This window comes from Pelophylax lessonae (assembly GCF_965119305.1).
Source record: "Pelophylax lessonae genome assembly, chromosome: 8".
Taxonomy (NCBI): domain Eukaryota; kingdom Metazoa; phylum Chordata; class Amphibia; order Anura; family Ranidae; genus Pelophylax; species Pelophylax lessonae.
In genome coordinates, this window is record NC_138775.1 from 9,281,336 (window position 1) to 9,293,492 (window position 12,157).

General features: G+C 49.2%; 1 protein-coding gene across 8 annotated transcripts in view; it reads right to left on the reverse strand.

Annotated features, from left to right (window-relative positions):
• Positions 1 to 7,160, reverse strand: part of CACNA2D2 (calcium voltage-gated channel auxiliary subunit alpha2delta 2) — a 354,828-nt gene extending 347,668 nt beyond the window's left edge. For 4 of the 8 annotated variants that reach the window (XR_014225571.1, XM_082265447.1, XM_082265445.1 and 1 more), the window contains exon 1: positions 6,960 to 7,160. Coding sequence is in view for 7 of the 8 variants with exons in the window: in XM_082265447.1 (XP_082121573.1) it covers positions 6,960 to 7,069 (110 nt within the window). In the remaining variant the exon portion in view is untranslated. The remainder of the gene's footprint in view (positions 1 to 6,959) is intronic. The other 4 variants (XM_082265448.1, XM_082265446.1, XM_082265444.1 and 1 more) reach the window with 2 other exon arrangements.
• Between the last annotated feature and the right edge of the window lie 4,997 nt (positions 7,161 to 12,157).

Genomic DNA, 12,157 nt, shown 5'->3' on the forward strand with positions numbered 1-12,157 from the left:
GTTACGCCTCTGACCTGAAGGATGTCTGAAAACCCCAACCGAGGAGTTCTAACAAACTTGAAAAAAATGCAACAACCTTTATGTGTGTACAAAGCAGTATACCAGGGGGGAGGAGCTGTGCCGGGCCCTTTGACCTCAGGGACCTCGGTACAGGGGCCCCATTTGTGCTTAAAAAGGATAAAACAGCAAATGTATTCCAATCATTTCACTACAAGCACCAAATGTCTCCGAGATCGCCTGCAAGAGCCCCGCCCATACCAACAGCGAAAATTCCACTGCAGTAAATATATCGGAACATACCCCCAGGATGATTGAAACCCTTTTAACAGGATGAGTGAGACCCCTTCAACGGGATGAGTGAGACCCCTTCAACGGGATGAGTGAGACCCCTTCGCCAAAATAGGTAAGGCCACTTCATTAGGATGAGTGAGACCCCCTTCACCCAGAGATCGATGAGACCCCCTTCATCCAGAGATCACTGAGACCCGCTTCACCCAAAGATCACTGAAACCCCTTTCAAGCGGACGAGTGAGACCCCCCCCAACAAGACGAGTGAGACCCCCCTCAACAAGACGAGTGAGACCCCCATCAACAAGACGAGTGAGACCCCTATCAACGGGATGAAAAAGAGCTCACCCTGAGATGAGTGAGACCGCTTCACCCCAGGATGACTGAGACCCCATTCACCGAGATTAGTCAGACCCCCTTCAACATGAGATGAGTGAGACCCCCTTCATCGGGCAAGATTCCTTCTTCCCCAGATGGGCAAGACTCCTTCATCCCCAGATGGGTGAGGTCCCTTCACCCCGAGATGGGTGAGGCCACCAACCCCGAGATGGGTGAGGCCACCAACCCCGAGATGGGTGAGGCCCCCTAACCCCGAGATGGGTGAGACCCCTAAACCCCGAGATGGGTGAGACCCCCTAACCCCGAGATGGGTGAGACCCCCTAACCCAGAGATGGGTAAGGCCCCCTAACCCCGAGATGGGTGAGGCTCCCTAACTCTAAGATGGCTGAGGCCCCCTAACCCCCCGAGATGAGTGAGGCTTCCTAACCCCCAAAATGGGTGAGGCTTCCTAACACCGAGATGGGTGAGAAACCTTTACCATCCCGTTATAGGCTCAGCAATAGCTAAAAATAGCAGCAGAGTCAGCGGCCCTCTGGAATGTGTAGTAAAGCCCAAATATTAGACCTGGTCACCCAGAGAAGCTTCTATGAGGATCGGCCAATCATTTCTTTTTATACAGAGATACAGGGGTTCATTTACTAAAGGAAAATAGACTGTGCACTTTGCAAAGTGCAGTTGGTCCAGAGCTTAGTAAATGAGGTGAAGCTTCACTTTGCAAAGAATACCCAATCACATGCAAGGAAAATTAAAAAAAAAAAAACTGCATTTTCGCTTGCATATGATTGGATGATGGAAGTTTCTCTGCTCATTTACTAAGCTCTAGAACAGGGATATGCAAACTGTGGCCCTCCAGCTGTTGCAGAACTACAAGTCCCATGAGGAATAGCAAGACTCAGACAGCCACAAGCATGACATACAGAGGCATGATGGGACTTGTAGTTTAGCAACAGCTGGAAGGGCCACAGTTTGCATATCCCTGTTCTAGTGCAACTGCACTTAGCAAAGTGTTCAGCCTATTTGCCTTTAGTAAATCAACTCCACAATGTTTATACACAGAGAATATTGTATGGGGATCGGCCAATCATCTCTCTTCTACAGAGATACTATATTTATACACAGAGAATCTTCTATGAGGATCGGCCAATCATCTCTCTTCTACAGAGATATAATGTTTATACAACGTAAATCTTGTATGAGGATCAGCCAATCGTCTCTTATTTATACACAGAGAATCCTGAATGAGGATTGGCCAATCATCTCTTCTACAGAAATCCAATATTTATACACAGGGAATCCTGTATGAGGATTGGCCAATCGTCTCATATACAGATATTATATTTATACACAGAGAATCTTCTATGCGGATTGGCCAATCATCTCTTTTCTACAGAGAAGTTTATACAAAGTAAATCCTGTATGAGGATCGGCCAATCATCAGCTACAGAAATCCGATATTTATACACAAGGAATCCTGTATGAGGATTGGTCAATCGTCTCTTCTACAGAAATCTGATATTTATACACAGAGAATCCTGTATGAGGATCGGCCAATCATCTCTCTTCTACAAAAATTTGTAATTTATACACAAGGAATCCTGTATGAGGATCGGCCAATCCTCTCTCTTCTACAGAAATACATTATTTATACACAGAGAATCCTGTATGAGGATCGGCCAATCATCTCTCTTCTACAGAAATCCAATATTTATACACAAGGAATCCTGTATGAGGATCGGCCAATCATCTCTCTTCTACAGAAATCCGATATTTATACACAAAGAATCCTGAATGAGGATTGGCCAATCATCTCTTCTACAGAAATCCGATATTTATACACAAAGAATGCTGAATGAGGATTGGCCAATCATCTCTCTTCTACAGAAATCCAATATTTATACACAAGGAATCCTGTATGAGGATCGGCCAATCATCTCTTCTACAGAAATCCGATATTTATACACAAAGAATGCTGAATGAGGATTGGCCAATCATCTCTCTTCTACAGAAATCCAATATTTATACACAGGGAATCCTGTAGGAGGATCGGCCAATCATCTCTCTTCCAAAGAAATCCGATATTTATACACAGAGAATCCTGTATGAGGATCGGCCAATCATCTCTTCTACAGATATTATATTTATACACAGAGAATCTTCTATGAAGGTCGGCCAATCATCTCTTTTCTACAGAGATGTTTATACAAAGTAAATCTTGTATACGGATCGGCCAATCATCTCTTCTACAGAAATCTGATATTTATACACAGGGAATCCTGAATGAGGATCGGCCAATCATCTCATATACAGATATTATATTTATACACAGAGAATCTTCTGAGGATTGGCCAATCGTCTCTTTTCTACAGAAATCTGATATTTATACACAGAGAATCCTGTATGAGGATCGGCCAATCGTCTCATATACAGATAATATATTTATACACAGAGAATCTTCTATGAAGGTCGGCCAATCATCTCTTTTCTACAGAGAAGTTTATAGAAAGTCAATCTTCTATACGGAGCAGCCAATCATCTCTTCTACAGAAATCTGATATTTATATACAGAGAATATTGTATGAGGATCGGCCAATCATCTTTCTTCTCCAGAGATACAATGTTTATACAAAGTAAATCTTGTATATGGAGCGGCCAATCATCTCTTCTTACACAGAAATGTGATATTTATACACATAGAATATTGTATGACGATCGGCCAATCATCTCATATACAGATATTATATTTATACAGAACTCTTCTACAGAAATCCGATATTTATAAACAGAAGTAACAAATCCTCAATATATTTGACTAAAAAGCACCAACATGATATTGCGGAATCTCCGATCACCCAGCTGAGGCCCCCGGGTCATAGTAATGACAAAAGCCGGGTTCTTGTATATACAGAGCCAGATTCCTATATACACCTGAATCGCACTACAGAACGTTCGACCAGGAGCAGCGACCGGAGACGCAGACAGCAGCGCAGCCCGGACTGAAAGTTTTTTTTTTTTTTTTTATTACATTTTAGAAATATTATTTAAACTTCCGGGAAACCTGACAGATATTGAGGAACTACAAATCCCAGAGGCCCGGGGTGGATGGGACTTGTGGTTCCACTGAGGCCTGTGGCCAGTGCCTAGAGCACCAAACCAACAACATGGCAGCTCCGGGTCGAATACCGATAACGTGACAGAAAAGTCGAATGATACAACTGGATCCCAACAAACACGACATGATAGAGGACACAGCGATCGCTGCTGACACAGGAACACGATCGTTTTATCAGAAACTTCAACCATCAAAGAAGAAATAAAACACAATCGTGATTGGATAATGCTCCCCAAAATCACAGCGGGGAGCACCACCAAAGCATTTCATTGGGAGAAGCCATGACGCTCCAAGTGACAGTCCCAGTCCTTTCTGGAAACCTGAAGCCGTACACATATATATATATATATAGTACTGGGGTCATCCTCCTCTATATACCCCCAGGGTGGGGGATGGGTGCACATATTTTGGGAGAGGGAGGGGCAGCAATTACAATTTATTTTCATCTTAATAAATACGGAGGGTTTTCAGCGTTATAAATACATAATTTATTTATTATAGAGCCAGGGTCAGTTTTGGGAGAAGTAGAGGGGGGGGCTCTGGGAAGTATTGGGAGCGGTGGGAATGTGGGGGGGGGGGGGGGTGAGGACTTGTAGTTGTAGGCAGACAGCTGGGTGATGGAATTTGGGGGTGAAGGAATGAACACAGCTACATGGAGGGTGAAGAGGGAACACTGTGGGGGGGTCACAGCACAGACACATAGAAGAGAGAAGAATGACGGATGTTAGTGATACAATGTATCGGGGAGAGGAAACATTGGGAACATCATTTCCCGGTGACAGGAGTAGTCAGGGGGGACTGCGAGCCCAGATATAGAATAAAGCCATTGTCTTGGGGTACAATGCCCATTATTAGGGGGCTCTGCAGATTACTAGAATTAATGTCCATACATTGAGGGTACTGGGGTGCAGTGTTGGTGTGGAGGTTCAGTGCCTGGGGTCAGCAGAGCACTATAGATAATGGGGGTTAGCTGTGGGTATTAGGGTACAGTTTTAGTGCTGGGGTACTGATCCAGGAGGTAACACTACAGATATTAGGGTACAATGTCAGTACTGGGATTCTGTGTCAGTAATTGGGTTCTGTGCCAGGAGGTTACACTGCAGGTATTAGGGTACAGCATCAGTACTGAGATTCTATGTCAGGGGGATACATTGTAGGTATTAGGGTACAATGTCAGTGTTGGGGTCCTGTGTCAGGGGGGTACTCTGCAGCTATTAGGGTACAGTGTCCGCAATGGGGTTACACTACAGGTATTAGGGTACAGTGTTGGGGGGATACACTGCAGGTATTGCGGTAAATAGTCAGGGGGATACTCTGCAGGTATTGGGGTACAGTGTCAGGGGGATACACTGCAGGTACTGGGGTATAGTGTCAGGGGGATACACTGCAGGTATTGGGGTACAGTGTGAGGGGGATACACTGCAGGTACAATGTAAGAACTGGAGTCCTGTGCCAGGAGGTTACACTGAAGTTATTGGGGTACAGTGTCAGTACTAGGGATGTGTGCCAGGAGCTACACCTCAGGTACTGGGGTACAGTGTCAGAGCTGTTGTCCTGTGCCCAGAGTTTACCTGCAGGTATTAGGGTACAGTGTCAGTACTGGGATCATGTGCCAGGAGGATACTTTGCAGATATTGGGGTACAGTGTCAGTACTGGGGTCTTGTGCCAGGAGGATACTTTGCAGGTATTAGGGTACAGTGTTAGTACTGGGGGTCCAATGTTAGGGGGATACATTGTGCCAGGAGATTACACTGCAGGTATAAGAGTACAGTGTCAGGAGGTTACACTGCAGGTATTAGGGTACAGTGTCAGTACTGGGGTCCTATCCCAGGGGTTATGTTTCAGGTATCCAAAGATGCATTGTAAGCAATGGGGTCCTGTGTCTGGGTTTGCACTGCAGGTAGTGGGGTACGGTGTCAGTACTGGGGTTGTGTGTCAGGAGCTACACCTCAGGTACTGGGGCACGGTGTCAGAGCTGTTGTGCTGTGGTCCGAGTTTACCTGCGGGTATTAGGGTACAGTGACAGTACTGGAGACCTGTGCCAGTGGTTGCAATGCACCTATTGGGGTACAGTGTCAGTGCTGGGGTCCTATCCCAGGGGTGATATTTTAGGTATGAAATACATTGTAAGCAATAGGGTACTGTGTCTGGGTTTACACTGCAAATGGATATGGTGTCAATGCTGTTGCCCTTTTTCAGGGGTTATCTGCAGATAGATATTGGGGTACAGTGTCAGTACTGGGGACCTGTGCTAGGGGGGTTATCTGCATATAATGGGGTACAGTGTCAGTACTGAGGACCTGAGCTAGGGTGATTATCTGCATATAATGGGGTACAGTGTCAGTACTGAGGACCTGTGCCAGGGGTTACCTGCAGATATTGGGGTACAGTGTCAGTACTGAGGACCTGTGTCAGGGGTTACCTGCAAATATTGGGGTACAGTGTCAGTACTGGAGACCTGTGGCAGGGGTTACCTGCAGATATTGGGGTACCGTGTCAGTACTGGGGACCTGTGCCAGAGGTTACCTGCAGATATTGGGGTACAGTGTCAGTACTGAGGACCTGTGCCAGGGGTTACCTGCAGATATTGGGGTACAGTGTCAGTACTGAGGACCTGTGCCAGGGGTTACTTGCAAATATTGGGGTACAGTGTCAGTACTGAGGACCTGTGCCAGGGGTTACCTGCAGATATTGGGGGTACAGTGTCAGTACTGAGGACCTGTGCCAGGGGTTATCTGCAGATATTGGGGTACAGTGTCAGTACTGAGGACCTGTGCCAGGGGTTACCTGCAGATATTGGGGTACAGTGTCAGTACTGGGATGCAGGTGATCCAGCCTTTCATTATCCATATTCTGGGGGCGCAGGAATATAGAACAGGTATTGGGGTGCCAAGTTTGGAAGGAATACTCCATATTCTGGGGTACAGGGAAGGTATTGGAAGCACAGGGGATGGTATTGGGGTACAATAATAATAATAATACCAGTGGGGGGTCCCAGGCAGGTTTTGTGGTTGCAGAGAATTGATGGGGTGCAGGGATATTAGAGGGGTGCAGGGATATTAGAGGGGTGCAGGGATAGTATTGGGGTGCAGGGATAGTATTGGGGTGCAGGGGTATTAGAGGAGGGGTTTCAGGGAGCACACAGGTGATGGAGGAGTATTTTGGGGGTCCAGTGATGATACCAGGGAGGAGATCAGAGACATCGGGGTGTCGGTACTCACGTGTGCTGTTGCGGGAAGCTGAACCCCGAACCCCCCGGGAGATGCAGCACACAGAGCAGCGGGAGGAGGAGGAAGATCGGCCGGAGAGATCCCATCATCATCATCCGCATCGTGCAGATCCAACCCGGAGAGCCTCTGCCCACCGCACACTGCCAGCTGTATACCCAGCCTGGGAGAGAGAGGCTCCTCCCACCACTGCCCTACATCACCCGACCGCCTGCCCACTGCCTGCACACTGCCCGCCCACTCTACACAGGGGACTCCGCCTACTGCCTGCCCACTATACACGGGAGACTCCGCCTACTGCACTCAAGAGACTGCGCCCACTGCCAGCCCACTATTAATATGAGACTGGCTGTACACTGTAATCCGAATCCGCCCACAGCCCGCCCACTACCCCGTACAATAACATCGCAGCCCGCCCACTGCTTAAAAAGCCCGCCCACTGCCTGCTCACTATGAATAAAAGACTCCGCCCGTTGCCTGCACACATTAATCCGTGCCCGCCCACTGTACAAAGAGCCCGCCCACTGTACAATGAGCCCGCCCACTGTCAGCATACAACCTGCCCAACCTGAAAAGAAGACCCCGCCCACTCCATGTTAATCCAATTCGCTGTGTAAAGAGCCTTCCCCACCTTACAATGCAGACTCCGCCCACTTCATGCGCATCCCGCCCTCCATACTGTGATCCTTCCCATTCTACAGATTGTCCCCAGTACAGACACCTGCCCATCATACCCAGTCTCCACCCACAGCCTGTCCATCATCTAACCCCGCCCACATCCCACATAAGGACCGCCCATCTGTACCCAAATACGGGCACGGAGAGACTGCCCATCACCCACATCCACTGCCCCTCCCCCAGGACAGGGACCGCCCACTTCTGTACTAAGAGAACCTACCGACCCCCCCCTACCTACCTACCGCTTCTATAGAGAGAACCTACCTACCCCTCCCCCCTCCCAGTACAGGAACCACCCAATTCTGTACAAGGAGAATCCAACTACCTCCTCCTCTATAGAGAGAACCCACCCCCCCATATAGAGAACCTACATTCCCCCCCCCCCCCATATAGAGAACCTACCTACCTCCCTCTCCATATAGAGATAACCTACCTATATCCTCCCCCCATATAGAGAGAACCTCCCCCCCCCATATAGAGAGAACCTACCTCCCCCCTCCCCCTATATAGAGAGAACCTACCCCCCCCATATAGAGAGAACCTCCCCCCCCCCATATAGAGAGAACCTACCTCCCCCCTCCCCCCATATAGAGAGAACCTACCCCCCCCATATAGAGAGAACCTCCTCCCCCCCATATAGAGAGAACCTACCTCCCCCCCATATAGAGAGAACCTACCTACCCCCCCCATATAGAGAGAACCTACCTACCCCCCCCCCCATATAGAGAGAACCTACCTACCCCCCCCCCATATAGAGAGAACCTACCTACCCCCCCCCCATATAGAGAGAACCTACCTCCCCCCCATATAGAGAGAACCTACCTCCCCCCCATATAGAGAGAACCTACCTACCCCCCCCATATAGAGAGAACCTACCTACCCCCCCCCATATAGAGAGAACCTACCTACCCCCCCCATATAGAGAGAACCTACCTACCCCCCCCCATATAGAGAGAACCTACCTACCCCCCCCCCCCATATAGAGAGAACCTCCTCCCCCCATATAGAGATAACCTACCCCCCCCATATAGAGAGAACCTACCTCCCCCCCATATAGAGAGAACCTACCCCCCCCATATAGAGAGAACCTACCTCCCCCCCATATAGAGAGAACCTACCTACCCCCCCCATATAGAGAGAACCTACCTACCCCCCCCCCATATAGAGAGAACCTACCTACCCCCCCCCATATAGAGAGAACCTACCTACCCCCCCCATATAGAGAGGACCTACCTACCCCCCCCATATAGAGAGAACCTACCTACCCCCCCCCCCATATAGAGAGAACCTACCTACCCCCCCCCCATATAGAGAGAACCTACCTACCTCCCTCTCCATATAGAGATAACCTACCTATCTCCTCCCCCCCATATAGAGAGAACCTACCTCCCCCCATATAGAGAGAACCTATCCCCCCATATAGAGAGAACCTACCCCCCCATATAGAGAGAACCTACCCCCCCATATAGAGAGAACATACCTCCCCCATATAGAGAGAACCTCCTCCCCCCATATAGAGAGAACCTACCTCCCCCATATAGAGAGAACCTACCCCCCCCCATATAGAGAGAACCTCCTCCCCCCCATATAGAGAGAACCTACCTACCCCCCCCCCCCATACAGAGAGAACCTCCCCCCCCCCCCATATAGAGAGAACCTACCTCCCCCATATAGAGAGAACCTCCTCCCCCCATATAGAGAGAACCTACCCCCCCATATAGAGAGAACCTACCTCCCCCCCATATAGAGAGAACCTACCTACCCCCCCCCATATAGAGAGAACCTACCTACCCCCCCCCCATATAGAGAGAACCTACCTACCTCCTCTCCCCCATATAGAGAGAACCTACCTACCCCCCCCCATATAGAGAGAACCTACCTACCCCCCCCCCCCATATAGAGAGGACCTACCTACCCCCCCCATATAGAGAGAACCTACCTACCCCCCCCCCATATAGAGAGAACCTACCTACCCCCCCCATATAGAGAGAACCTACCTCCACCCACTATATAGAGAGAACCTACCTACCCCCCCCCATATAGAGAGAACCTACCTACCTCCCTCTCCATATAGAGATAACCTACCTATCTCCTGCCCCCTATATAGAGAGAACCTACCTACCCCCCCCATATAGAGAGAACCTACCTACCCCCCCCCCCATATAGAGAGAACCTACCCCCCCATATAAAGAGAACCTACCTCCCCCCATATAGAGAGAACCTACCTCCCCCCCATATAGAGAGAACCTACCTCCCCCTCCCCCTATATAGAGAGAACCTACCTCCCCCCATATAGAGAGAACCTACCTCCCCCCATATAGAGAGAACCTACCTACCTCCTCCTCCCATATAGAGAGAACCTACCTACCTCCTCTCTCCTATATAGAGAGAACCTACCTACCTTCCCCCCCATATAGAGAGAACCCACCTACCTCCTCCCCCCCCTATATAGAGAGAATCTACCTACCTACCTCCTCCTCTATGGAGAGAACCTACCTACCTCCTCCTCTTTAGAGAGAACCTGCCTACCTCCTCCTCTATAGAGAGAACCTGCCTACCTCCTCCTCTATAGAGAGAATCTACCTACCTACCTCCTCCTCCCATATAGAGAGAACCTACCTACCTCCACCCCCCTATATAGAGAGAATATACCTACCTCCTCCTCTATACAGAGAACCTACCTGCCTACCTCCTCCTCTATAGAAATAATCTACCTACTTCCTCCTCTATAGAGAGAACCTACCTGCCTACCTCCTCCCCCCTATATAGAGAGAACCTACCTACCTCATCCCCCCTATATAGAGAGACCCTACCTACCTCCTCCTCTATAGAGAGAACCTGCCTACCTCCTCCTCTATAGAGATAACCTACCTGCCTACCTCCTCCCCCCTATATAGAGAGAACCTACCTACCTCCTCCCCAGTGGCGTAGCGTAGGTTTTCAGCGCCCGGGGCAAGGTAAGTAATTTGCGCCCCCTACACAAATCTACTAAACCACTACACTGACACCTACACTGACCTAGCTGATCACTAAACAGACCTACCTTATTCCTACACTGACCTACCTGATTACTATACTGACACCTACACAGACCTACCTGACCACTACACAAACCTACCTGACCTACCTTATTTCTGCACTAACCAACCTGATCACTACACTGACCTACCAAATTTCTATACTGACCACTACACTGACCTTCCTGACCACTACACTGACCTACCTGACCACTTCACAAACCTACCTGACAATTACACTGACCACTACAGAGACCTACCTGATTCCTACACTAAGGATGGCTGAGCAGGCTCCTAAATGGCAGCATGACACTGCGCCCCCCCCCCCAGATTTTGCGCCCGGTGCCGCTGGCCCCCCCAGCACCCCCCACGCTACGCCACTGCTCCTCCCCCCTTCCTCCCCCCTATATAGAGAGAACCTACCTACCTCCTCCCTCTATATAGAGATAACCTACCTACCTCCTCCTCTATAGAGAGAATCTACCTCCTCTATAGAGAGACTCTACTTGCCTACCTCCTCTATAGAGAGAACCTACCTACCTCCTCCTCTATAGAGAGAACCTACCTACCCTCCTCCTCCATAGAGAGAATCTACCTGCCTACCTCCTCCTCTATACAGAGAACCTACTTACCTCCCCCCTTTGTATACAGAGAATATGCTTACCTTACCCCTCTCTAAAGAGAACCTGCCTATATAGATATATATATATAGAGATCCTACCTACCTCCCCCTCTATAGAGAGAACCCACCTACCTCCCCCTCTATACAAAGAACCTACCTATCTCCCCCTCTATAGAGAGAACCCACCTACCTCTCCCTCTATAGAGAGAACCTACCTACCTCCCCCTCTATACAAAGAACCTACCTATCTCCCCCTCTATAGAGAGATCCTACTTACCTCCCCCTCTATGCAGAAAACCTACCTACCTCCACCCTCTATAGAACGATCCTGCCTACCTCCCTCCTCTATAGAGAGAACCTACCTACCAACCACCTCTATAGAAAGATCCCACCCACCTCCCCCTCTATACATAGAGCCTACATACCTCCCCCCTCTATAGAGAGAACCTTTCTACCTCCCCCCTCTATAGAGAGAACCCACCTACCTCCCCCCTCTATAGAGAGAACCTACCTACCCCATAGAGAGAAACTGCCTACCTCCCCCTCTATAGAAAGAACCTACCTAGCTCCCCCTCTATAGAGAAAACCTACGTATCTCCTCCTTCTATAGAGGGAACCCACCTACCCACAGAGAACCTACTTACCTCCCCCCTTTGTATACCTGACTACCTTCCCCCTCTCGAAAGAGAACCTGCCTACCTTCCCCCTCTATAGAAAGATCATGCCTACCTTCCTCCTCTATAGGGAGAACCCACACCTACCTCCCCCTCTATAGAGAGATCCTGCCTACCTCCCTCCTCTATAGAGAGATCCTGCCTACCTCCCCCCTCTTTAGAGAGAACCCACCTACCTCCCCCTCTATAAAGAGAACATAC